General features: G+C 50.0%; 1 protein-coding gene across 5 annotated transcripts; it reads right to left on the reverse strand.

Moving 5' to 3' along the window:
• Nucleotides 1-1,257: 1,257 nt before the first annotated feature.
• On the reverse strand, nt 1,258-27,781 carry Fbxo41 (F-box protein 41). Of its 5 annotated transcripts, none has more exons than XR_012439762.1 (15): nt 27,498-27,781; nt 13,678-14,731; nt 11,336-11,561; nt 10,622-10,695; nt 10,031-10,389; nt 9,158-9,399; nt 8,839-8,954; nt 8,558-8,710; nt 8,273-8,368; nt 6,494-6,612; nt 6,160-6,318; nt 5,369-5,484; nt 5,231-5,275; nt 4,381-4,453; nt 1,258-1,472 (listed from the first exon to the last, which is right to left on the reverse strand). XR_012439762.1 is itself a non-coding variant. In XM_074049974.1 (15 exons), exons 3-15 carry the CDS (start codon nt 14,589-14,591, stop codon nt 4,433-4,435), a joined length of 2,640 nt encoding a protein of 879 aa, XP_073906075.1. In that variant the 5' UTR covers nt 14,592-14,731; nt 26,635-26,747; nt 27,498-27,781; the 3' UTR covers nt 1,258-4,432. The 5 variants fall into 5 exon arrangements, 3 of the variants coding, with proteins under 3 accessions (XP_073906075.1, XP_073906074.1, XP_020034986.2); XM_074049974.1 differs by adding an exon at nt 26,635-26,747 and having other exon boundaries at nt 1,258-4,453; XR_012439763.1 differs by having other exon boundaries at nt 4,381-5,275; nt 27,498-27,780.

The following is a 27,781-nucleotide window of genomic DNA, read 5'->3' on the forward strand; positions in this document are numbered from 1 at the left end:
CCTGTCAGGAAGTTTTAACTGTGGTTGCATTCTCTGTCCCAGAAGGGGCTAGAAGTTTGGGGTTGCTTCCTTTTTTTCTGACATCATCTTATTTAGCTCTGCCTAGTTCAACCACTGCTGTCAGGGCTTTTCTGGTTTGAATAGATATGTCACATTTCCTCGTTTTCTACCTCCATATTCTCTTGGCTTAGACATTTGTTCCTCTTACTCTGAATCTCAAAGTAGAGGACTCTGGGAGGGATATTCTGGGGTGGTCACATCATTTCTGAACTCTGGTGACCTCTAGTTCATTGAGAAGGTAGATGAACACTTCTCTTCAGCCACTAGTGATCTTGTTAGTCCTTTGTCCTTTCTTATGACCAGTGAAAGTTTGGAATGGCTGTTACAGGTCAACTAGAAATCTAGCAACATCTAACAGCCTCAGTCTGTTCCCAATAGCTGGCCTGCAGCTAGAGCTGAGGTTAGTAATTATTGGAACTGGAGATAAATGATGATGTCACTTTGGGTCATTGAAGCTTTTGCTGCCTGAAACTGGGAAGCAGTTTTTAGAAAAAACCGAGCCTAACATTCGTATAGATGGATTTCAAAGCAGAATGGGGCAGTGGGCAGAACCACGCTTTACAGCCTGGCATCCCTCCTTAACTCGGTGGTTTAGGTAGAGGAGTTTCTTTTTGAGCCTCAGCGAATCCACCTGTACAAAGTAAGAACAGCTGGCTCACAGAGTCGTGGGAACTAAATGCACTTTCTATGTGCAGTTCAAGCCTGAATTCCTGTTCTTGCTTTCTGATTTCAAATATTTTAGGACTCTAGTAATGAAATTAGTGGTAGGCACAAGCTCATTTTGTAAAATGGGTAAGTGCCAGGCCATGGTGGCAGGTTGGTCTCCCGTAAGTCAAAGCCTGACCAGCTGGCCAGCCTCATGAGGGGGTGGCCAAGTGGGAGGTGGAACAATGCCTGCTGTACTTGTGTTGGGTTTGCCCTTAAAAATGTCCTCTGCCAACAGAGAATCAGGAATGACTTGTCCCACAGCTATTTGTTTGTATGCAGACACCAGAAGCAGGGTTGAACTGTGGCAGGGAAGACCTGGGTGACTTTTCTTCCAGCATTTTCTGTAGTCCTAAGGCAAATCTTCCTAATACTTCAATCATTCCATTGATGCAGGTTGTGTATCTGCTTCCTAACTGCCTCGCGCAGTTTAGTTGTGTACCACAAAGGCTATGGTGGCAAACTGACAAATATGGCCACACACCACCTCTCTGGGGCACATATTCCAGTTTCACCATCTTTTTATTAGATACAGAGCCATAAATTCTCTGATGCCCATGAGTCCTTTTAAATACATAAACTCAGGTACATTCGGCAAGGGCATCTATGGGTAATTGTGGAGCAAAGTGCTGGGGTGGCAATGCCTGGGGTGGGGCAGAGAAGTGGGGCCAAGGAAGGCCCCCTGGGGGCTGGAGGTACAGGCACCACTGTAGAAACAAAAGAAAAACAAAAATTGCTCTCCACCTCTCTGCTTGATGTGCTTGGGGTGGGGGAAGCTACCCTCTCATAGCTCAGACTAGATGCAGCCTGGCTGTGCAGGGAAAGCAGGGCCTAGGGGCCAGTTGTGGAGGTCCCACCAGCAGTGCCCTCTAGAGCCAAGCCTATTGGCATTTAGCCACAGGTAAGCCTGGGATGCCTCAGGCCTGTGCTCCTGGATACAAGACCCTTGCCAGGGCAAAGCTGAGGTTGGGGAGCCCCAGGAAAGCCTCCTAGGTCTGTGCTGGCGGTGGCAGAGGGTTGGCTTCATGGTGGGGTGCCTGCCTGATTGTCAGGACAGTCTTGAGACTGGCTAAGGTCCCAAGGAGTTGGGGAGGAAGACCCTGGTATTCTGCTCTTCACCCAGTCTTAAACCTTATCCTCAGGCAAGGACTGCAGATGAACACACTTGTTCAAGAATAAATACATACACACAAATACACAGCAATATATACAGAGATGCAGGCCTGGAACAAGGCTGGGCAAGAAAGCATGGCCACCAGGGGTAAAGAGAAGTGCCAGGCCCCTGGGGGGAGGGAAGTTAACACTTATCAGGGACTGTCAGACTGCGACAGACCTCATCTGTAGGTTAACTACTCTTCTGAGCACTTGAGCCATACTCCACTCACCATCTCATTTCTACTCCAAGTTTGCCAGGAACTAGGTCTTTGGCACCAGTAGTCACTCTGGGAAGGTTTCCTTCAACTTAGTGCCTTAGAGGTACTGGGGTCTTGGCAGCTCCCCACCTGTATCTAAAGACTAGGGCCATGGGGACAGGCAGGATCCAAAAGTAGAGGATGGAGCCAAACCTGGGAGCACTAGGCCTTGGGAAGGAGCCTTCTTTTTCCTTTTCTTGTGAAGCATTCCCTGAGGGTCTAGCACAACCTCTACTGTCACAGGGTAAAGAACACATGAGTGGCTTGGTCTCAGGGTGGTCTCCTGGCTCTGTGTGTGTGTGTGGTGTTTGTGTGTGTACATACACATATTTCCTGCCAGTGCTGTGAGGAAGCAGCCTAAATAAAGAATGAAGTACTCAAGCCAAATATGCCAAAACTCAGGTGTTGGGTCCAGGCTGTACAGCAGTAGGAGTGGTAGGAATACCAAGTGGCTACTACCCACGGGACCCCTGGAACAGGACCCTCTCAGGTGTTCCTCTTTTTTGCATCTTATTTGGTATCAGACATGAAGAAGGGCTCCTGAGATGGGGCTGGGGGTGAAGATAGATAAGGTGCTTCTAAGGAAACCAGGCCCCTGACCCAGTTCCCCTATGCACAGCCCTACCTATGTGGTTGCCAAGGAAGTGACCAAATGGAGCACCCTAGCAAGCAAAAGCACCCAACTAGGCAGCAGGGCTTGTCCCCTTGGGGAAAAGAGCAAGTGAATAGCAAGGTGGGGGGCAAGGGAACAAGGCTGCTGGTTCTCAGGGCATGCATAAAGGCCAGGGTGTACAGGACAGCCCAGGGCATTGTGCTAGGGATGCGTCATGACCTGTCACTTCTGTTGGTGAAGACTTGGGCCTGTGCATTATATACTCCCATGCAGCCTTCGTTCAGAGTCAGAAAATGCAGGACAAGAACTCGCTGGGTTTTCTGGAAACAGCCAGTCTGAGGGCAGACATGCACCAGGCAGGAGGGCTCTATTCCCCTATAATGGTGGTGCTCAGGGATGCTGTAGATTGGATGATGAGCCTAGGACCAGCATCAGTCCTTTCAGTTCTCCTCCCCACTAGCTAATTGCCTGTGCACCCTCCAGACATTCCAGTGGATACTACCCAGGGAGAAACTGCCCAGAACTTTGTGTTCAAGGATAGAGGCTTCCTGGGGCAGATAATGTCTCAGTTGGGCAGACTTAGGTCAAGCAGGGCAGGTCTTGTGCTTTGTCCAGGAGACAGGGCAGTACCTCTGGTCCTAGGGTCACAGGGAGAGGGGCTACAGGGTACAGCTGGGAAGGTAGGGCAGACACAGGGTAGCCAAGCCTGAGTGGACCTCCACCTTCTAGGCCTCTGAAGGAGAGAAAAGTTGTGCTGCTATTTCCTGTGACTCCTTGGGATAGGGCTGAGGATGTGGGAGCAGATGGAGGCAGCTGCTGGAGGTAGGGGCAGGGCTGCCACATATAGCAAGGGTTACATGCAGAACTAGACATGGAGTAGCTGATGTGATACCCCTGGCATTTCAGATCTTCAAAAGGCAGGGACAGAGCAAGCCACAGGAGGCAAAGTCAGAGCAACCATAAAGAGCTGGGACAGAGCTAGGGGAGCTGGGTGCATTGCTGAGCCCCAGGGTGTGCAGCTCTGGAGAGAAGTTGTACATACAAGATAACCCATGGCTGGGTTTTGATGTCCAAGCCAGGTTGTGGCACAGTTGGGTACTGGAGAAGACTAGGAAATGAGAGGATCCCAGCGCCAGCCAGCAACCTATTGGTTAGGCTGGGAGTGAAGGAAACCCTAAGGTGGTGTTTGAAGGAACTGTCCAAATGAAGGTTGGCAAGGCCCATGGGCTCTAAGCCATTTATAGTTCTGAGAGGTGGAACTGGGGGTAAGGGGACGAACCACTGTCTTTGGAGCCTTGGTGCTGGAACCTGGTCCTTTGGGTACTACAAGGGCAAATGAAGACACTGGCATTGTGTGGCTTCTAAGCCCTAAGGTAAAACCCCCATGCAGCCTCAGCCCATGGCTGGTAGAGAATCTAAAGATGCTTTTTCTCTTCCTTGGCCTTAGGGTCGGTTCCCTGCCAAGACCACATCCTTAAGCAAGCTAACTAGCAAAGCTGCCCTCCTCCAGGCCTTAGCACAATGGGTAGCCTACTGTCCCCTCCCAGACAGCCTTGATGACCCAAAGACCATCAGATTTCTGCCAAGCACCTGGATTAGGAGGAAATTCCTTCTCACTGCAGATGGCCTTCTGGGGTTGGGACTATGACCCTCCCTCAGGTCCCTGGGGAATGAAAGACAGGTATAAAAACATGCACCTTCTAGCTCTGAATTTAGCTCTTGGTGTAAAGCTCTTGGGGTATGTGGTGGTCGGCAGGAAGTCTTACAGCAATAAGTTTCCTCCACTTTGGCAGTTCTTTCCCCACCTTAGGAGGAGTGGTCTCATCTTGGGGAGAAGTTCTGAGTGACTTTTTCTCTTTTAAACCCACCTACTGTAACCCTATAACCAGATTGCTGCCCACATGCCCAGGTCCCTAGGCTTGCCTGGGTTATCTCAGAAGAACCTAGGTATGCTGTCTGAAAGGTGTGCCCCATCGAGCTGGAGGAGGGAAGGGGCGGAGAGGAGTTCTCCTTGCCAAGTCTGAGCTGCCTTGTAGAGCCCCCTCTGGCCCTAACCAGGAGGTGGGGCCTCAGAAAGGAAAGGCCTGCCCAAGCTGCTGAGGTGGTTATTGCAGATCCTCCAGGCGATGACACCAGGTGCTGGTGGTGACAGATCCTTGCCGGCTGGGCCAGAAGGCTGCTCCAGCTGGGGGTGGGGTTAGGGTCAGAGGGCAGCTTCTGTCCAAGCCCCTGTCCTGGGGAGGCAGTGTCCCGGGCTAAGCCCATTGCTCCAGTGTTCCAGAAGGGCAGGGTACTCAGCCCCTCCCTGAAAGCTGAGGATAACACTTGGCCTCCAAAGGTCTAGTCCAAACCAGGGTCCCTCTGGAGGTCCAAGGAGTACCTTGGTGTGGGGTGGCAGGGGCCCTGCCACCCCCCACCCGGGTTAGCAGCCACTTTCTACCTTGATGTGCAGGATCTTCGAGAAGCCAGGCCTCCGTCGTAGGGCCTGTGGACCAAGCCCTTGGTTAGTTCTCCCTCAAAGCCAGGCAGGTGGGTTCCATCCAAGCCACCAGCCCCAGCCTCAGAGCCAACCTCTCACCTGAAGTTTTGTCACCATATCCTCAAACAACTTCTGGGCCTCAGGGCTACTGGGCTCTTTGAAATAATCAGCAATCCCAATCTGGACAACAATGGACTTGAGGTTCCGACAAATGCCTGGGAAAAGGTGGGCAAAGAATCCCCTGTTTAGTCTGGGTAGTGGGCTGCCTTCTCTCTTCTATCTAATGAGAAATCTTCTACCCCACTGAGAAACACTCAAGGGCCAGCCTCGGAAATGAGAAAGAGCAGGCCCGTGCTAGCTGGAGGCTCATAACTAGGTGGGGAAAAAGGTGGATGAGTGGCCAACAGCTCGACAGTTCCAACAATCTCCCTGGCAGAGAGGATAGTTGTACTACAGTCCGGTCACCTGGAAATGACTTAAAAGGAACCGAATGGCTGAGATGAGGCTAGAGCAGGAAGGCAGGGGAGATGGACAGCAAACCAGGTAGAAGCAGAAGCCTTAAGGAACTAGTGATGGTTGTTAAGTCAGCAAGAGGCAGAGCAAGGGCAGGGGCTGAAAGGGGCCTCAGGAGCATGATTTTGGAGGCTGAGCAGTGAGTTCTGATGATAGCGTTCAGGGCATGGCCACAAAACTTAAAAGGGTCTGGAATGCCACATTGGCCTCAGAGACACTGGTGGCAAAGCCAGGACTAGAACCCTAGTCTGCCCCCTCCCCCCTCCACCCCAGTGCTGGTGTTTGCCAATTAGGAGCAACAGGGAATTGGTTATGCTACCTGCTGACAGCTTTGGGGCTGATAGCCATACCCTGCCCTATATTCCCCCATTGCTCACTGTTGAAATGCAGCAGGGCCTTAGGGGTGACAGGGGTGGCTGTAAGCACCAGCATCTCCAGTCCCTTCAGGCCTTCTCGGCAGACCTCAGCTGCCACCTCCTGTGTGATCTCTGACACATGGTCCAGTTCCAGGACCTGCAGCCGCATGCAGTTTCTTGCTAGGAAGAGGAAGGAGGGAGTCCTGCTGACAAACTCTCCCAGGTCACCTCCTGCCCAGCACCCTGGGTCCCCTGCTTCCACTCAGGCTGCAGCCCAGAACCCTTGTGGAATTTCACAAGACCAGTGTTGCCTGCTTCTCACCATTACCCACCCCAGCCCCAAGGAAAGACTCACCAAGTGATGCCAGGCCCTGCACCCCACAGCCAGCACCCCCGACACCCAGGGCCCGGAGGTGGGGCCAACAGCGACCGATCATCTGCAGGCAGCGGTTACTGAAGCGTGTGGGTTGCTGGCTAGAGAAGGGGGGAGGGGCAATCAGGAAAGCCTTGGGATGCCTGACACTGAATGTGTTCCTCTTTGGTGGCCCCTCTCAGACTCAGACAAGTTGCCCCACCAACAACCCCATTGGTCAATTCAGAGAACTGAGATCATTCCTGGTTTCCACCCCCTCACCTCCCGCCACCAGCTGTAGCTTCTGCATTCTAGATTGCTTCCAGTCTCCCTGCCAATTCATGATCTATACTGCAGACAGTGCCACCATTCCTTCCTACAGACACTCACTATGTCATTCAGCAGATGGTTATCAAGTGTCTGCTACAGCTAAGACAACTGAGCCAGGCCCAGGGATGCAGTGTGCCTCAAAGTCTGGGCAGTCTATCACAGAGAACATTAGCAGTTTTTGTTGTTGTTTTTTTTTTTTTCTGTGAGACTGGGGTTTGAATTCAAGGCTTCGCACTTTCAAAGTAGACACCTGCAAAGCAGGAGCTCTACCACTTGAACCACACTTCCAGTTCATTTTTGCTCTGATTATTTTGGACATGAGGTCTTGCAAACTACTTGCCAGGGCTGGCCTCAAATTTTGATTCTCCTGATCTCAGCCTCCTAAGCAGTTAGGACTATAGGGGTGAGCCACTGATGCATGGCTTAGCAGTCTGATCTTAATCCCCTTCTTAAAACTTAAATTCCCCCAATAGCTTCCAAGTACTTTCTAGATAAAATGTAAAAACCTTCCTACCCTACCTAACCTGCCTTTCCACACTGCCCCACTCACACCAAACTTCCTGTTTCTTTGCATACTTCATCCTTCCACATTTGCCCAGACAATAGACATCTTTTTGCCATCTGCTACGTTCTTAGTACCAGGGATACAGAAATGGACATTACAGATTCTGCCCTGAACGCTGAGCGCCTAGAGAGGGAGACTGAGTAGAACTGATTGCAGAAGGGAGAACAGCAGGGGTCAAGGTAAGGTACTGTGGGAATAGACCAGGAGCGCAGTGACAGATCCTACCAAGATACTAATGAAGGCACACTGATGGTCTAGGAAGAGCCGGTGCATGAAGAGAGGGCTGACAGGGCAAGATACAAGAAGTGGAAAAGCCTGGGAGTTTGACGAACTCCAAGGAGAGTGAGGGATGGATTCTCCAAAGAGCTTTGTTATTTTGAGGCAGGGTTTTGCTATGTTGCCCAGGCTGGCTTCAAACTTCCAAACCTCCTGCCTCAGACTCCTGAGTGCTGGGATGACAGGTATGCATCACTGCATCCAGCTTCTTTTTGTATATATTATACACTGACCTCCCTAGTCTGCCTGTCACATGCTAAAATCTGGCTATTTTAAGCTAGTGTTTACTGAACACTTACTGTGGGCTCTGCAGACTCTGTGGATGTGATCTCAGAGCCAGCAACAGCCCTAATAAGGTTGGTAGATTCCTAATATCCCCTTTACTTTGAAAGCTGATAGACTAAATAGGGTTGGGCTGCTCAAAGTGACACTGCCAGCAAGTGAGGACAGGACTCCAGGTCCTATTTTAAAGCCTGCTCCTAATGCGTCTATACACAGATTAATGAGTAATCTCTCCCCAGCAGCCTTTGGACTGGGTTTAGATCTACTTAATCCTCAGCCCAAGACCAGGCCCAACTCTTTCCCTCCCACCCACCCCAGCCTGAGCTTACCAAGGGTGAAGTGGCGCCACCTGGAGGGAGACAATCTCTCTGCAGCCTGCACCCAGGGCCCAAATGACCTCGTGGCCCACAGGGTCTGTGGCACTCCTGTTGAAAAGACAAAGCTGAAGTAACCAATCCTGGTGGCCTCTGTTTCTGCCAAGGTTTCCTTTCCTTGAGTCACAAAGTTATCGGGTCCATTTGCCAGAGAGCACAGGGGAAGGCCATGCAGTGTGAAAAGATCGTGGAGCCTAGAACAGAGAGGGCATGGGTCTTGCTTTTGGTGGAGGGACCCACCTGTAGGTGACGGCCTGCAGTGCGCGACAGTAGCAGCTGGCCAGCCAGAGTGAGCGGTCGGTGAGGATGTTGGGACAGTGAGAGATGCGCAGGATCAGCAGGTTCCCCCCAGCTGCCTTCAACAGGGACTCCAGCCCTGCTTCAAGGCAGCCCCTGGGGATGACCAAATAGGTCAGGGAGGGGGCTGCCTATGGTCACCTCCTCTTCTGAGAAGCATTTCACTTAATTCCCCGTCTATGGGCCAAGACCCTCCCCCATACTCCTCCACCCCACAGCCTCACCGGGTGCTCCGGGCATATTCCTCCTTGCTCTCTTTCTTTCCCCGTTGTCTGGGCTTCAGATTCTGCAGTGTCAGTGAGTGGGCTTGGGTGCACCATTGAGCCAGCATTGCCAGGAACTGCAGGAGAAGTAGGTGATTTGGAAAAAAGGGGGTCTGAACTTGGTTGAGGGGAGGAGTCAGCCCCAAAATAGGAGACCTATGAAAACATTTTGGGGAACCAGGCTGGAGGTAGGGTACTATAAGGATTTGCAAGGACCAGACTTGAGGGACCAGATACTGCCAGGGGAAAGGTGGGTTCCCAGCAGGACACAGACAGGCACCTTGGAACAGACCCGGGCATTCTCAAGTAGCACCCTTGTCCAGACAGCAGGGTGGCGGGCCACAAAGCGCCAGTCCCGGCAAACCTCGGCAGCATGCAGCAGTGTGCGTGTGTCCAGGTAGGTGAAAATGCAGAACAGGGCAGCTCGCATCTTGAGGATCTCTGGGCTGATGACCTCATTGGAGCGTGAGGGACTACCCCTCTCGGCTCGCCGGCCTCGCCCACTGCCTCCCTCAGGGCGAGCTGAAGAATAGTAGTGGGTCAAAGGGGACAGTGGAGGGTCAAAGATCAGTGTGGGAATATAGGTGAGGAGCTGGGACAGGACAGGAACTTCAGGAGGAGTAGGTATTAGAGGCTAATGCTAGGGAACAAGTGACTTGTGAGAAAGGAGAAGGGAACTCTGCTTCTCTTCTACAGTATCTCTACCACTAATTTTGCAAATTAGAAAAAGGTGCCCCTTCCTCAAATAAACTTTCTTTTTAAGGATCACCTCTGACCCTAACCCTCGATATCCTAAGCCTCCCACATAAGTGACCTGTGTGCAGGTGGCAGGGGCTCCCCTGCTGCACCAGGGGCTTCAGAGCGTAGAGTCAGCATTCAGCCACTCTCCGTGATTGAGCCCACCGCATGCATGACCTCCCCCCTTAAATGTAGTATCCTTGTATGATAGACAACTTCATGCCACCACAGCCCTGCCCTGCCATACAAGTCCCTGCCCCAGGCTGGAAGGGTACTGTGTAGGAGGGGCAGGCATGTCTGGGGCAAAAAGAAGGGAAGTAGGTGCAGGAGTTCAGTTCCCTGACTCTACCCTGCATCCCTGAGAGGATCTAGCACCTTGGAAGGTAGCCTTTCTGCCCACCCTCCCAGGACTTACCTGAGAGCCGGCAGCTGTTCAGTGGCCCTGCCACAGCTGGCCCAGGGCGAGGGTTGTCTGAAGGGCCCTCAGCCTCTGACTCGGTGGTTCGGGAGCCCACGTCTGAGACATCCCCTTCCTCCCCCTCGGTGCTGTGTCGACGAGGTCTGCGCTGCCAGTTTTGGATGGCCTGGCGCCGCAGACCTGAGCTGCGAGGGGGCTGGGACCGCTCTGAGCCACCATTGGCAGCGTGGGCCCGTGTGCCCAAGCCCCCAGGGCCACTGTCCTCAGGGGGCCCCTCCTCTGGCCTGGGCAGCTCCAGACTGTCACTGTCATAGCAGCCTGAGCTCTGGGATGCGGCTGGCACACGGCTGGAGGCCCTGGGGTGGGGTGAGGGATGTTGTGGGGCACCAGCCTGCTTGAACTCCCCACCCTGCCCCTACCACCAGCCAAAGGTAACCCATCACTCTGCTTCCCAAAAGCTCCCCGAGTATGGTGACCCCATGAGAATGGGCACAAGAAAAGGAGACAAATGCCTAATGGGCTAGTGGCCCTCCCAGGGCAAGGGTGGGTGTGTGTGTGTGGGAGGGGCGGGCCAGGCCCGCAGCTTACCCTGTGCTGGGAGAGGAGCCATGCCTTGACACTGCATATGTGCTTGGCATAGCTGGGCCCACGTGGTGTTCTCGCTGTGGGCCCCCAGAGCAGGAGGGGAAGGAAGGGTGGGCAGAGGCAAGAGGAGGAGAAGCAGTAACAGGAGAGAGGGTACAGGAGGGAGAGGAGAGAGGAAGGACAGAAGAGAGAAGGGAAAAAAAGTTGGGAAAGATGGTCGAATAGATAGACAGACAACCCAGACAGGTAGGCTCACCAACCCTCTCTCTACCCCACCCCCATCACCCCAGACCCATGCTTGCGGCTCCCGAGCTCTCATTTGCAGGGTTGGGTAGAGATGGGCCCTGATGGTTGTGGCCACTGACGCACACCTTCCGACAGCTTCAGGTACCACCACTCCTTCCCAGTCAGAGGGTCCCTGTTCCTGCACCCCTCCTTAAGGCCTGGAGTCGACTTGTAGGGGAAAAGTCAAAAAAGGGGGGAGTGGCTCAAGTAGTAGAGTGCCTGCCTAGCAAGCATGCAGCCCTAAGTTCAAACCCTAACATCACCAAAAAAAACTTCATTAAAAAAAATGAAGATAGACTTAAAAAATGGATTTAAAGAAAGCCAAAGAAGGGACGCCTAGAGCATTCTGGGGAACCTGAGGCCATGTGTGAGGGAAGGTTGTGGGGGCCACATGAGCTTGTAGAGGAAGAGGGAGGGCAATTGGGCACTCACCATTCTGCCTGGGCCCCGGGCCCCAGGCCCCGGACCACTGCCCCCACCTCCACGGCCAAGGCTGGCACTGGGCGTGCTGCCGCAGCTGCTGCTGATCACCTGCAGCTGCCGCTCAGCGCGGTCGGCCCGCTCCAGGAGCTCCTCGATGAACTGCTGCAGCCTCAGCTTGGCGCTGGCCTCCCGCGCCGCCGTTTCCTTTAGGAACTGGTCGATCTGCACCACCTCCCTGGGCCCGGAGCAGTCTCTTACCCCAGGGCCTTGGCCTGGCTGCTCCCCACCCTCTGGAGTAGAGCCTGGCCAGTGGGGAGACCTGGGACACAGCTGCCTGCAGTGTCTGCTCATGGTCACATGGAGTCCATGCAGAACACCCCCAGAATGTGGTCCCACACAGTGACATACACATACAGAAATGCTGGCATACAACTCAGTCACGCACACTGCCCCCCACCCAGCCCCAAACACAACTGGATGTCCCTGCTCTTCACGGAAATAGCCAGAGCCAAACTCAGTCCTACACCCAACCACATCCAGAAACACAACACAATGTCCCACATTCATCCCCATAACCGGCCACACAGCCTCACCCAGAAACACAGACATACCCGGTTATCTGTGGCATTCCCAGAAAGGTGTACTCCCAGGTACACATATCCCCACATGTAGCCTAATACACAGCCCCCAGCACAGCCCCCAACATTCCTGTTCATTCTCAGCCACACGCTCAGAATCTAAGATGCAAAGAATCACGAGACACAGTCCCACCAACACATTCAATCAAACACATGCACTTTCAGAAACATTAAGAAATACAGTAAGGCTGGGTACTGGTGGCCCACACCTGTAATCTTAGCTACTCTGGAGGCTGAGTTTGGGAGGATGGCAGTTCAAGGCCAGTCCAGGCAAATAGTTTGCAAGACTCTTTCTCCAAAATAACTAAAGCAAAATGGACTGGAAGTGTAGCTCAAGCAGTAGAACTCCTGCATTGTAAGCGTGAAGTCCTGAGCTCAAACCCCAGTCCCCCCTCCACACCTCCCAAAATACATCAACATATAAACAAGTATACTCAAAATGCAGAAACATACTTGTGGTTTGCACCAACCTCCTGGAGTTGCATAAACACAGGGAGTTGCCTGAGTATGGACTCCCATACTCATGGTTATTTACACAACCATTCAGCATTTATTGAGCACCTTCTAAGTAACAGCTGCTGTAGCAGGTATTGTGGAAACATCAGTGAACAGAAATAGAACATTTCCTGCCTTTATGAAGCTTATATGGTAATATGGACAGATACATAGTATCTACAGAGTTCACAATCCTACATTTAAAGACCAGAGAAATGAGAAGATGCCAGCAAAAAAGAAAGAGCATGCAAAAAGAAGGAAGCTGGGTATGGTGGCTCATGCCTATAATCCCAGTACAGGAGAGGTTGAGGCAGAAGGATGGAGACTTTCAGACCAGTCTTAATGACATGAGGGTCATTGGTGACACAAGAACAGTGATGGAGATGGAAACCAGATCAGAGTGGGTTCAAGAGTGTGGAGGTGAGGGCTGGGGATATAGCTTAGTGGTTTAGTGTTTGCCTTGCATGCATGAGGCCCTGAGTTCAATCCCCAGTACCACAAAAAAAAAAAAAAAAAAAAAGAGTGTGGAGGTGGGCGCAGGTGGCTCACACCTGTAATCCTAGCTACTCAGGAGGCAGAGATCAGGAGGGTTGCAGTTTGATGCCAACCTAGGCAATTAGTTCCAGAGACCCTATCTCCAAAATACCAAAAACAAAAAAAAAAGGCTGACAAGTGGCTCAAGTGGTATAGCACCTGCCTGGCAAGAGTGAAGCCCTGAGTTCAAACCCCCGTACTGCCAAAAAGAAATTGGAGACCAGAAATACAAGAAATACTTTCAAGAAGTTATTCTGTAAGGAGCAGAGAGAAAAGGGGTAGGTAGTTTCATAAAGGGAAGTGGAGTTATGGCAGATGGAAGAAATGGCATCATGTCTTCTCATGTTAGGAATGATAGGTAGGTAGGGAGAATCTGATGATGGAAAAGGAAGAATGAAGAATTGAGCACATCTTTGAGTAGGCAAGAGGGGTGAGGATCTGATGCCAAAATGCAGGGGCTGGCCTTGGCTAAAGAAGGACAAGAAACAGTCATCACAAGCAGGCATACGGCTGTACTGTCTTGTACTTGTGGTCCCAAACACACACACATCACTATACCACTCATGACCACTACAGATCTCATACTACAAAGCCACGGTCACAGATGGACAGGCACTTGCAGGGTGGTGTGGCAGCAGTGACATATATGGACATCCTCCCACAGGGTCCTGAGGGTCTACTCACTGTTGCTTGCGGCTCAGCTCCTGTTCCTTGTGCACCAGGTCTTGCTTGAGCGAGGCTAGCAGCTCCACGCTCACGTCCACCTGGCGGGAGAGCTCAGACGCTCGCTCCTCCAGCTCCTCCTTCTCGCGCCCCAGTCTCGCGCTCTCCTGCCGGGCCGTCTCCAGCTCGGCCGCCTTGCGCTCCAGCTCTGCCTGCAGCCGGCCTACTTGGCCGGCGATCTTCTGCTCCACCTCCTCGCTCAGCCGCTCCAGCCGCCTGTCCACCTCCAGCTTCTCCAGCGCGCGGATCTTCAGGCGTGCCAGGCCCTCCTCGTACGCCACATCGGCGGGCGAAGGGGAGGCGGGCGAAGCGGACGCAGGCCCGGAGCAAGGGCCAGGGCCGGACCCGGGTGGCGGCGTCGAACACGCGGAGGACGCCACGGACTTGCGGGCGAACAGCTCCCCCAGAGGGATCTCGATCTCGCGCAGGGCGTAACGCGCGGCGGCAGCGGGCACGAGGCCTGGCTCGGCCAGCTCCTCGCAGGGCAGGCTGGCAGGCACCAGGTCGCCGGGGAAGTGGGCGAGGGGTGCGTGGTGATGGTGGTGGTGCAGCAGGTGTGGCGCTGGGGACGACGGCCCGGCCGCCTGCTCCTTGCCCTGGAAGGACGTGCTCTCAAAGACCTCGCGCCGGGCGCCGGGCACGGCCAGCAGGGCGGCGGGCTCGGGCGCCAGTGGGAAGCCCGAGGCGGCGGCGGCGGCGGCGGCGGCGGCGGCCGCGGCCGCAGCGCCGTCGCAGATGCTGTTGGTCTTGGAGAGGATGTACAGCGTCTCGTACGTGTGGCTGTACTCCAGGTGCGCGCGCAGCGACGACAGGCTCCGGAAACGCTTGTGCTCCCCGCAGCGGGGACAGCGGTAGGGCAGGTCCAACGAGGCCATGGCCCCGCCGTCCCCGCGGCGCGCGGGCTCCACCGCGGCCGCCTCACCGGGTCAGCCGGGCGCGCTCATGGGAGGCCGCGGGCGAGCCTCCCCTGCCGGATCAGGAAGGCTCAGGGCGACCGCAGCCAGGGCCCAGGAGGCTAGAAGAGAGGGGATAAGTCTCAGGAGGGGTCCCTCTTCTCCCCCCACCCCCCGCCCCAGTACCCATTCTGGAGGAAACTGACTTGCCCAGAAAATACGAGCTCTCGCAGTGGAGGGGCCAGGGAAGACTAGTGGCCACACCTCCCTGAGGGGGTGGCCTGCTCTGCTGCCTGAGTGAATGTCTGTACAGGTGTGAGAATAGGAATCCCCACACTCCCGCGGTGCTGGGAACCAAACCCAGGGTCTAGGCAACCCCTCTACCATTGAGCTACATCCCCAGTCCTTGGAGTTTTTGAGACACGGCTTTGCTGTGAAGCCCAGGCTGGCCTAGAGCTGGTGATCCTCCTGTCTCAGGCTGGCGTTAACACCAGCTTGAGAATTCTCTATTTAAAAGTTTTTAGAGGAATTAGTTTTATTTATAATAGTTCCAGCCTAGAAACAACCCAAATGCTCATCAAATATAGAATGGCTGAACTATGGTATATTTCTAATGGAATACTATCCAGTAATAAGAAAAGGAACTAGTGATACACACTACATGGATGAACCTATTTAGTATCATGCTACAAGAATGAAGCCAGATCAAACTGCATACTGCAGGATTTCATAGGTGCTCAAGAAAAGAGAAAATTATGACAGAAGTCAGAATGGAGGTTATCCCTTGGGGCAGGAAGCAATTTATGTGATACTGAAAATATTGTGTACCTTGATCTGAGTGGTGCTAATACAGGTGTACATATATGTAGATAATCAAGCTGTACACTGAAGATTAGTTCCTTATATGTACCTTACTGTATGTATGTTACATCCCAAAAAAATCCTGAAAAAGATACTTATTTTCATCTTATGCAAACCACATCCATCACAGGCTGAACTGCTGGTACCATATTGCAGTGATCAAGATATTGCTCTACTTAGTGATAATTGTGTCATTGTTTGTTCCCTCCAGTGAGTGTTCCTGCTCTGCCCTCTACTCCGAAAGCACCATCATCTATCTATCACACCCATTATTGGCATCCCATCTCTCCCCCTCAACTCCTGCTAACCATCTCCCCCATTTTTGGCTTCCTGAATTATGGATTCTCCTCCCCACTTCCTGTCATTCTTTTCCTAAATGCTCTATTTGGGCTTCAGCCACCCTCTGCTGTAACTGCTCCTCAGGATCACAAGACCACCCACTAACCAGACAACCCAGTTGTCAATAAGGATATTCACCAGCTTGGTCCCTAGGCTGATACTCCTCCATAATCTTAGACTGGTTTGACTTTTCCTCTGGATTCTGTGACTTCTTATTCTTGTTGCCTTCCTAAACTTCTGTCTCTTGGTGGACACCCCTCCACCTCTACCCATTCCTATTGATTCACAAGCCGCTGACTCAGCTCTGCCTCTCCATCCTGACCCACTCCTGAATTGTTTGCCTTCTGCCATTTCCAAATGGATGTATGGGAAGATGTCTGTTCCCTTTGCCACCCAGCACCCAGTTCTCTTGGTATCAGTACCCTTCCTTCACCACTTTCTCAGTGCATCCATGTGGCCTGGGGGATGTGACACAGACCTGGCCAATCAGAATCCTGACAGGGGCACAGAGAACCCAAGGTAAGCCAGTAAACCCCAAGACTATTCTGGAACTAGTAATAGGGGAGAGCATGATCGTTGGGCTCAGGTTTCTAGTTGGAGCTGCTAGGGCCACCTTTGTCTCTTTTTGGGAAGAACCACCTGGGAATGAAGCCAACCTAGAAAAGTGGAAGTGAGATGGAGAGAGATTCCTCCAAACACTGTTGAGAGCCTATCCTGTTCAATTATCTGTACCAATCAATTCCTTTATTGCTTAAGTGGATTTACAGTTGGGTCTGTGTTCCTTAAGTTAAGAAAAATTCCAAACAAGAAATTAGAATGAGAAATACAATTTTTTTTCAAGTAATAGACCCTTCAAAAGAATTAGCTGACGTAGGGGGAGCATAAGACAGTACTATTCCCATACTCCACACTCAGAAGTGGGTGAACCCTGTCACACGGGCAAAGCAGTTAATTAAATTGTCTGCCACTGCCCCTGAAGCTGAGGCCATGTGCCTACCAAGGCTAGAACTTTAGGGTACTGGTAGAAAAATGTCAGGATATTGGTGGTGTAGTTTTCCCTGTGACCTCAGTCAGGTTCAATAAGAGACGCACTCTGGCCAAAAGGGGCCTATCTGAAAACAGATGAAAAAAACGGCTTGCCTGGAGAGGCCCTTTCTGCCTGGGGCCAGTAATCCAATATGGCTCAGAGTCAAATAATTAAGAGCCAGTTCTCTGCTTTGAGCTAAAGTCAGCTGAAGCAAAGAGAGGAGGCTGGAAACTTGGAGGGAGACCAGCCTGGGGCCTGACAGGCTCTTGACTTCTAGGCCCTGTGGTGCCCTCTCAGCTTCACAGATGCTTCCATTATAAGCAGGCTTTTGTTGGGATTCAGCTTGAGTAGGAAGGGGCAAAGTAGCTCTGCCTTCCTCCCCAGGTTAGGAGTCTGCATTGCACTGCAGCAGGGGCCCAGCTAGAGCCCTAGAAGCCTGGGCTCCTGGGATGTACAGATTACGGGGTCTGTTGCTAAGAGACAACCCCTCTTTATCACTACCAAGGACTCCATTCAAGAATTAAAATTTTCAAACCAAGCATGGTACTTCAGGCCTGTAGTCTCAGCAGAAGGATCACAAGTTCCAGGCCAGTCAAGGCTACATAAGGAAACCCCGTCTCATCAAACTAAAAAGGACTAGGGATATAGCCCAGTGGCAGAACACTTGCCGAGCACACACAAGGACTTGGGTTCTATGTTCAGCACTGCAAAACAAAATAAAACAAAGAATTATAACTTTCAATGAGGTCTCTAGCTTTGGTGGATAGCTCTGAGGATGAACAAATGCAAATTGACTGAAAAGCTTCCTAATGATTACAGGAATGGTATTCCTAAAAAACCAGTAAACCCGGAAAACCTAGGTCAGGGTTACTCAGCCTCTAAGATTGTCCCTCCATAAACTCCCTCAGTGCCCCTCTCACATGTGGCCAGAGTACCAAAGGGCAAAGACAGCAGAATCTGTGGCTGGCTAGAGTGTCAAGGAACCTCTTCCTTGCCTGCCATTCAGTCAAGGTGTTTTTCCTCTCCTCTTTTCTTCATCTGGGGAAGAGGGCAGCAGTGTTCTTTCAACTATCCAATTTTCCCTCCATTGTTGTAGTCTGGCTGCAAATTGAAAGACCCTAAGGGCTAGCTTAGTACCAGACAGGCCATCACCAAGATCTTGAGTTGGGGGTATGTGCGGTAGCGAGATTTAGGATGCGAATGTTAAAGGCTCCTTCCAGAGGCAGGACAACCATGTTTAAGTTTTGTGAGGGACAACCTCATTATGATAAACAAATGTTTTCTAAATTATTTAGGAGCAGGGGTTCTGTGTAGATCTTGAACAGCTAAGAAGTAGAATATAGTGTTTATTAAATATTTATTGTTTTGGCTGCTCAGCTCTAGTCCCCCTTTGTGGACTGACCCTCAATTTTCCCTTAGAAGACCATTTCCCCCACTTTGAATGTGCAGAGCTGACTCCAGAGCCTCAGTCTATGACTTCAGTCTGCTCTATCAGAGCCCCAGCATTCAGGTGAGTAATGCACACATTTCTCAATCTGGCCAATAAAGGCACCCCAGCACCTGTGCTTAGCTGATAGGATATAAGCCTGGAGTTGCTTGTGGTCATTTCTGTCCTCTCTGTGGGACAGGAGAAGAAAGACTCCTGATATCACTTGGCAGTCTGAAGCCTTCACCTAGGACTTATCAATTACAAGGGGTAGCAAATGTTTTTATAGTTTAAATCATTTCAGTGGGTTGGTTCCCAGTCCGTAGCAATGAGATTTCAGATGAACACAATAACCCGCAGAATCAAACACAAATTCTGGATTCCTCCTCACTCACTTCCTGGAATCCCTGCTTCTTTCAATGGTGCACTGGCTGTCTTGATGGTTCCCTCACTGTTAACCATAAAAACCTGCTGGTTCTTTCTTTGAAATACTTTTAACTCAGCATCCTTCTCTCATCTCATGTTTTGTACTCTTCTCTGCCAAGGTCTTCTCATCCTGGACTGCTGACCTAGCCTTCAGTCTCCCAGCTGTCTTCCATCCCTATAGAAGGCACTAGACCTCTCTTTCTGCAGGGAACTTCTGCTCAACTCCTTCCATGACTCCTCACTGTTAGCCACTGCAGCCAAACTCCTCAGTTTCACTGCCTGGTTTCCTGTACTCTTGAAAGTGGAAACTAGCTTAGTTGTTTCTCTTGCTTTTCTTTGATTACCATGGTTGGATATATTTCCACACAGTTAGCAGTCATTTATATCTCTTTGGTGACTTGCCTATTACTACTTTGCTCATTTTTATACTGAACATTCATATTTCCTTATTGATTTGCAAAGGCTTTTTATAATTTTGATCTTTTGCTATTTATATACTGCAAATATTTTTCTCAAGTATGTTGATTGGCTTTTACTTGTATTTATCATTTTTATTGATATACTAACATTTTAAAATTATACTTCGGTAAAATCTTTGATTTCTGGTTTTGTTGTCATGCTTAGGTAGGAAGTCTGTTCCACCCAAAGATTGTAAACAGTTACATATGTATTCTTTTAGTAGCTGTGGTTTCATTTTTTTAAATTCCAGAACATTTTAAAATTAGGACTTTAAACAAATAACCATGACACCATAAATTGACTAGGATTTGTAAGCATGCAAATACTTCAGGATGGATAAGTTCCTTTTTTATATTTGTATTCTTTTACATTTGATTTTTAATCTATCTAGAAATTTTTAGTTTGCATTATGAGATAAAGATTTTAACCAACTTTTCATTGTAGGCATTTCATGCACAATCAGAAATAGAATATTATGGTGAACTCCTATGTGCCCATCACCCAGATTCAAGTTACCAGCACATGTCCAAATTTCTTTCATCTGTACACCACTCCCCTGCTTCATACTTGCCCCATCTCTGACACTGGATTATTTTTAGCAAATCCTAGATATATTATCCTCTCCCTCTCCTTTTTCTTCCTCTCCCTCTCCTTCATCTCCCTCTCCCTCTTCTTCCTCTCCTTCATCTCCCTCTCCCTCTCTCTCTCCTCCATCTCCCTCTCCCTCTCCCTCTCTCCTGGAGTTTGAACTCAGGGCCTTGAGCTGTGTGCTTTAGTGTTTTGGCTTAATTTTTGGATAAGGAACCACATTTTTACCCAGGCTAGACAATCCTACCTCTGCATCTTGCATAACTGGGATTACAGATGTGCACCACCACACCAGGGTTATTCTCTGAGATAGGATGTTACACAGGCTGGCCTTGAACCCTGATCTTCCCATCTCTGCCTCCTGGGTAGCTGGGCTTATAGTCATGTACCAACATGCCTGGCATTGTGGTTCACGTCTACAATCCCAGCACTCAGAAAGTGGAGGCAGAAAGATCATGAGTTTGAGGCCAGCATGGGATACATAGTGAGTTCAAGGTCAGTTTGAGCTACAAAAACAAGGGCTGAGAATGTAGCTCAGTAGAAGAGTGCTTGCCTAGCATGTGGAAGGCTTTAGGTTCAATCCCCAGCACCAAAACAAAAACAAAAACAAAAAAAACTTGGTAATTGTTTCAATATCACTGTCCTTTAGGCATATTAAAGTTCAAAAATTAGCTTGCCTTGAGTGGTAAATCCCAAAGATGTCTGTAAAGACCAACAGAAATAGCCCTGTAGGAAATCTACTTGGGAAGGGAGGGAGGGAAAGGAAGAGGAAGAGGGAAAGGGAGAAAGAGGGAGGGAGGGAGGGAGGGAGGGAGGGAGAGAGAGAGAGAGAGAGAGAGAGAGAGAGAACATACACATAACATTATATAGCCACTGGCCCAGAGATTTTCTTTTTAATTACCAAAATGCAACCAGGTACAACTCTTGGCCTAAATTCTTAAAAATCTGGATAAACTGAATGTTTTCTAAGAAACTATAAATTATCAAGTTGACACCAGAAGAAATAAAAAACCTAAATAGGTAAAACTGCTGAAGTTGGCAGAATGAGCACAGATGCACAGGGTTCAGTTCACACACACAGCTGCTGAAGAACAAGGTTATTTGGTAATGTATGGTCAGCCAGGTGTCAGGGCATCTGCTGTGCCTGTCCTCCTTGTGGGGGATACCTTTCAGGGCCTCAGAAGCAGCCAGCCTTCTCCCTTTCTATCCCTCCCACCATGAACTTTGATGCACCCCTTTTGCCTACACAGCACCCTTCTAGCTAGACTTCAAGAGAGCAGGAGGAGGGGAAGGTCTGGGGATGCAGACATTTGGATGGATGTGCAAGGTAAAGAAGGGGGGTTTCTGGGGTCCAAGTGGCTCTTTGCCTCAGTCCAGCCCACCCCACTGTTCCTCCACCTGCTGGAGATAGTGAAGATGAATCCTTCTTAGGAATATTTTCGTCTAGACACCTCTTTAGCATAAGCATGGAACTCTGCCTGAATGTAAGCAAGAAGGTGATGGAGGGGGGCAGATGGTGGGGTAGGAGGGGGAGGAGGAAAAAGATAAATGGAAGTGTTGTCTGTCCAAATTCCATCATAGTCCTGTATTGTGAGCAGTCACATTCTAGTTTTCCCAAATCAGCAACCTATGCAGACCTAAGACCTGCTTCCTTTTATAGCCTGACCCTGCCTCCAGACTACATGTTAGGCTCCTTCTCCCATCTGAAATGCCCATCTCAAGTCTACTTTCTTTCAAATCCAGCTTAAGGTTTTCTTTGGATAGGATTCTACAGGCTGAACGAACCAGAGACCCACCTTTCTTTTCTTCATCTCTCCCTCCTTTTTCCTTTCTTATTTCTTTCCTTCCTCCCTTCCTTCTTTTCTTGGCTTTCAGGTGTGTGTGTATATGTGTGTGTGTGTGTGTGTGTGTGTGTGTGTGTGTGTGTGTGTGTGTTTCACCTCTTCAAACAAGACCAGCTATTGCAAGATGTGTTAAATCTAGCTCCTGTCTAGTGTCACATTCTCACACATTGATGCTGGTAGAAACAGCTAATCTTGCACTCATACGGCTTTCACTACTATGTGGACACTGGTGATTCCTACAGTGGACAATATTATTTTCATCTGCTTAGCAGGTCTTCTTTACATTCTGGTAATAGCAAATTCTCATCCTTTCTTTGGTGAGTTGCCTCTCCCTACTCCATATGGTTTTGGCAAGGCTAGTCCTAGTAAGTGGACATAAGACTGTACCCACCTTCTTGGTCATAATGGTTGGTCCTGAAATGGACACATTCCTCAAGTAAACAATCAGAGTCTTTCATTCGGAGTTCATATGAAAGATTGATGGGTCTGCTTTTCCTTCTGAGATCACATGCTGGGATCATGAAGCTTTCTGTGGCCTTGTATAATCTCCACCCACCACACAAAGAAAACCCATGTGTGGTGGACGGAAAATATGCACACTCAGAATGAAGCTGAGCCAAGAGCTGGCAATAGAGTCCTCACCACTTTTTTGTTTGTTTGTTTTTGATGGTACTGGGGTTTGAACTCAGGGCCTCAGGCCTACTAGGCAGTTGCTCTACCACTTGAGCCTCTCCACCAGCCCATCCTCAGCACTTTGTGAAGAATGTGGATATAGTTATGCCCAAAGCCCATTCACCTACCTTCTTTCCAGTTACATCAATGGTAAGAGGGTTTTTTTTTCTTAAAATAGTAATTTCTGTCATTTACAATAAAGAGTCCTAACCAAGACGCCCTCAAATCTGTATTTCTAGCATAGACTTCTCACCTAAGCTCTCTTCCAACATGAACGCATTCTATGTACATTTACTGAGCATCTACTCTGTGTCATGAGATCATGACACAGAGATCATCTGCACCAGGCGCTTTGCTAGATATGCGGAGGACAGACAGACAAACAAGAACCAGTTTTTGCCTTCAAGCAGCTTATGATCTGGGGCAGACTGTCATGAGACAAAAAGTATGCAAGAGGCTGGCACAGGATTCAACACTTAACCTATCTTGGGGACTTGGGGGACTGAGAAACCCCTAGAGGTGGTAGCATCTAAGCTGACTTTTTTTTTTTTGTGGTATTAGGGATTGAACCCAGCACCTCACACTTGCTAAGTAAGCATTTTACCTACTGCTTGAATTGTGATCTCAGCCCCTAAGCTGACTCTTGAAGAGCAAAGTAGAACTTCTAAGTGAAGAAGGGCAATTACAGGGTCAGGAGAGGAGACAAAAGGCATTGTGAGTCAATGAATTAGCATGCACAAAGGCAAAAAAATAAGAGACAGATTGCCTCCTTCAAGTAATGAAGGTGTAAGCATCACGAAGGCACTGATACAGTATGTCTCAACCACTGCTGCCTAGCAGAGGGTAGGTGCTTGGTAAATTTGCAGAATCAATAAGTGGTGATAATTTGATCACATTTACAATTTAGAGTCTGAAATAAAGAGGGCCAAGACCAGGATGGAAGCTGTTGGAACATTAGAAGTGGAAATTACTTTTTATTGGTGGTGGGGTTTGACCCCTGGTCCTCATGCATGCTAAGCATGTACTTCTACCACTGGGCAACACCCCCAGTCCTAGAAGTGTAAATTCTTAACCAAGATAGCAGGAGTGTGCATGGGGAAGACAGATTAAGGAAGGGGAATTGCTAAGGCCTGGTAACAAATGTCTGTGGCAGGTGAGAAAGGGAGGAGTCAAGGATGAGTCTCAGATTTAGTTTTTTTTTTTTCCCAGATCTGAACTGATAGCAATTTTTAAAAGTGCTTTTAGAAGAAGCCAGTAGAGAGGGAGAGAATAAAAAGAGTGACACTTCCATGTTGGTGAAGCTTAGTATGACAAATACTGAACTTGCAATACCATGGTACATGCCCTCAAACCTGCTGCTTTCTCATGTTTCCCATCTTAGCCAACATCCTCACTACATTCTTTATTATTATTGTACTGGGGGTACACCGACATCCTCATTTTCTACTCAGCACCCTGGACAGCCACTCTTATACGCCATCTCTAAATTGTCAAAGTCCCTCAGATCTCACTGATTGTTGGCCACACTATCTTCTAAACATTTGATGTTTTCGGGGGGCAGGGTACTGGGGTATGAACTCAGCCTCATGTTTGCCAGGCAAGTGCTCTACCATTTAAGCCATGCCCCACCCCTTTTTTGCTTTAATTTATTTTTCACATAGGGTCTTATGGTCTCGGACTGTGATCCTTCTACTTCTGCCTACAGAGTAGCTGAGATTATAGGCATGCACCATCATGTCCAGTCTAAATATTTGACTCTAGCTTTTCCTTTTCCTATAGCCACTGTCCCAGCTGAAACCTATAGCCTCATCTATCTGGACAATTGATACTGTCTTTAACTGGAGTCTCTAACTCATCCAGCTGTGCATTCTTGTGGCTTCCAGGGCTTTCTGTAAACATGGATCCAGTCATGTCACTTTTATTCTTAAAAAGAAGAAGAAGAAGAAGAAGAAATCTCTGAAAGCTGCCTTTCTTCTGAGAGGTTAAGTTCACCTGCCATGCCTCCTTTCAAGGCTGGCTCCAACTTGGCCATCACTCAGCTTTCTACTTCTTGCTTTTGTCTCTTTTTCTCTCCCATATGTGTCATCAGTGAGCCCTGTGGTGCTCTGCTCCACAGGGAAGCACTTCTTGCTGTCACATTCTCAAGTCTAGGCTCAGTCTGGTCCCTCTTCTTGGAGCTCCCTTCTCCAACTGGTGAATTCTGAAGGCTCAGCTCAAATGACACCTTTTGCCTGACTCCTTCCATCAGCACAAATCACATCATAACCTGAGTCACTCTTTATCATAACTCTTCAGGGGTAACAGGTAGCCCATGCTGGTGGTCATGGACCTTTCTGTATACCAATCTGTCCTTACACATGCATTGGGAGGCAGTGACAATGCAATTAACTCATCCACACACCCTCCTCGCACATAGTAGACACGAATATGTTGCTAAATAATGAATGAATTGACTGATTTCAGTAACCAAAGCAATTTTGACACTCATCATCATGGAACTGGATGAATTGGTCACAACTAAATTGATCCAAGAATCACCTTAAATTACGTACTTTCCTGCCTCTGTTAGTCACTTCCTGGGAGGTCAGAACTTACTGTGTCTTCTCAGTATTGTGGCTGAGCCACAAGGTTCGGAGCTTTTCTGCTTCATTCTATCTTACCCACCTAGCAAAAGGTGCCCAACACAAGGGCCATTCCAGGTACCAGGCATACAAAACTGCATGATGGTTGTGCCCTTAGGATACTTGCAGTCTAATAATCAAAACGGCAAACCTACTATTTATCTACTAATTATTCTGCTCAGACATCATGCTACTTACTCGTTTAGTCCTCACAACAATGCTGCCGAGTATGTGGACTGTCCTGAAGCTGAGGCTTAGAGCAGCCAAATCACTTGCCTGAGGCCAGTAAGGACGGTAACAGATTCTACATGGACCCCTAATGTGCCATGCTTCCCCCAACCTTTTTTTTTTATTTTGGTAGTACTAGGGATTAAACTCAGGACCTCATGCTTGCTAGACAAGTGCTCTACCACTTGAGTCCCACTCCCAGTCCTTTCCCATTATTCTTGCCCTTATGTTGTACCCACCCTTCTTTGGCCAGAGGGACATTAGTAAGCTTGATACAGGCAGATGCCTGATAAGCAGTGGGGCCTTCAGATTTGTCCTCTTAGTGCACTCCCTCTTAGGATCCAGTTGCCAAGAGAAACTTGGACTAGACTACTGAATGATTAGAAGCTATGTGTAGAGATTCCAAGTGAGTCCAGCAAGCCCACAGGCACAGCCATGGCCAACCCATAGACTGATAAGAAAAAAGAGATCACTGCTAGCCAGGCATAGTGGTACATTATCATAATCCCAGCCACGGGAGGCTGATGCAGGAGGACTGCAAGCATGGGCAATTTATTTTGAGTCAGTGAAACCCTGACTCAAAAGAAAGTAAAAAGGGACTAGGGAGATTAGCTTAGTGGTAGAGCACTTGCCTAGCATGCATAAGACCTTGGGTTCAATTTCCAGTTATGCAAATAAATAAATCATTGTTTTTTCAAAGTCTCTAAGTTTTGGGGTGGTTTGTTACACACCAATGAAAAACTGTAGCCACGACAAACTGGTATTGGAACATAGCAACACCTGACTGACTTCAGATCCTTAGTCTCAACACTATGTTCCTTCTAGTTGGGAATGGAATGTCACACCGATGCTGCAATGTTCACAGGACAGCCCATAGTGGCACTCAATGGCTATTTATTGAATGAATGAATTCATCTTTACCAGAGGCAGAAAGGTCCACGCAATTCAAAGGCAGGATAGCAATTACCTTTCAACAACCATTACCACCTTCTTCTTCTTCTTTTTTTCTTTTAAAAACAAATAGTCCCAAATAAAAACAAGCTGGATATTACCAATCTCCCCTGACTCCTAGTTAAAGTCAAATCAGACAAAATTGAGAAGTTAGCAAAATAAAATATTTTTTTATAGTCTTCTGATCCAGACCCCGGCTCCTTGCCAGGTCCATGGCATCTTCTCTCCCTTCCACTTGGCCTTGAGGGTTCTCTCACTCCTTTCCCTCTTTTTTTCCATATAAAGCCCACATGCTGGAAAGGAACATAGAAGATGGAAATTACAGAAACAGGGGAGAAAGGTTTGAACGTTAGATGGACTGAGAAGCCAAAGAAATGAAGCTGTAAACTGGGTGCTTTCAAGAGGCATCTACCAGCAGGTGGAGGTATTCTAAGGGAATACCTTCGAGGCAGCTGGGGGTGTTCACATTATACCCCTCATTACGTCCCTGTCGGTGTGTGGGGGGAAAGGAACGCCCCCTGCCTCTCTAAATTCCTCTGACCCTCCAGGAAGGCCTTACAGTTGTGGCTCCAGCATTGTGTACCTGCAGAATAGTCACTTCAGCCTGGCAAAGACCCACAGGGGTCAATGCAGCCAGTTCTGTGCTCCTGGCAGCCCGGCACTGCCTTTCTGTTCTGAGCTACTCTTCTCCTGGTCCTGCAAACAGGCATACACCTCCCAAGGTCACACACACGGGCTCCAGCACCTGGATCCCACATCCAGAAACCATCTGGGCCCCACACTGCAGGCTCAATGTAATCGAGAGAGCAGGCCCCATTCAATTTTCTAAGGCAGAGTGTGGACAGAGCACACAGGCACCCTGTCATACACACTCACATGCAAAGCAACGCAGCGAAGGCCCGCACATCCAGAAACACTGTAGGCATAGTCACCAGAGCAGGCACTGGGATGTGGGAGACATAAACATGCATGCACACACATGCACACCTCCAGACTACCACACGTGCACACTGGCACGCACGGACACCCGCACAGGTGCCCAGCCAGGCCTCAGCACCAGGCCCCTCCCTCAACCCCTCGAGCAGGTGGGAAGGGCTGGGGTTTGAGGATGCTCCCCTTCCTCCTCCCTCTGGCCCCGGTTCTCCAAGGTACAGAGTCCCAGTGGGGTTCTGGAGCCCGCCCCCGCCCCCCAACCAGGCTCGGGGAGCGACAGGCGGGAGGGGGGAGGGGAAACCTGGTCTCAAATCGTTCCGATTTTAATTTCTTAAATTAACCCCTCCTATGCCTCTGGCCTGGCCTGCCCAGAATCCCTCCCGGTTGGGCGGCCTCGTGGGCCTCGGGAGGGCAGTGGGGGAGAAGGAAAGGGAGGAGGAGGCAGTGGCTGGGGTCCTTCCAGTCTTGCCTCTCCAGGAACAGTCCCGCAGCGCGCCCGAGACTCGCCCTTACCTCCTCCACCCCGCCGCGAGGCCAAACACCGCGGCCCAGGGCTGGGGGTGCAGAGGCAGCCCCCGCGTGCCGGGTCCAGACGCAGGGCCGCCTCGGGGCCTCGGATCTCGTTCCCCTCCGCAGCCTGGGGTGGCCGCCGCGGCTAGCGCCCCCGCCTCCCTCTCGGGGCGGGGGCGGCCGAGCCGCCTCCCAGCCAGTCGCAGCGGGAGGGGCGCACAATCTGGGTGGGGGAAGGACAGAGGAGGTGGGGAGGGAGGAGGGGGCGCGCGGTCGGAGGAAAGCAA

This window comes from Castor canadensis, chromosome 12 (genome assembly GCF_047511655.1).
Source record: "Castor canadensis chromosome 12, mCasCan1.hap1v2, whole genome shotgun sequence".
NCBI classification, from domain to species: Eukaryota; Metazoa; Chordata; class Mammalia; order Rodentia; family Castoridae; genus Castor; species Castor canadensis.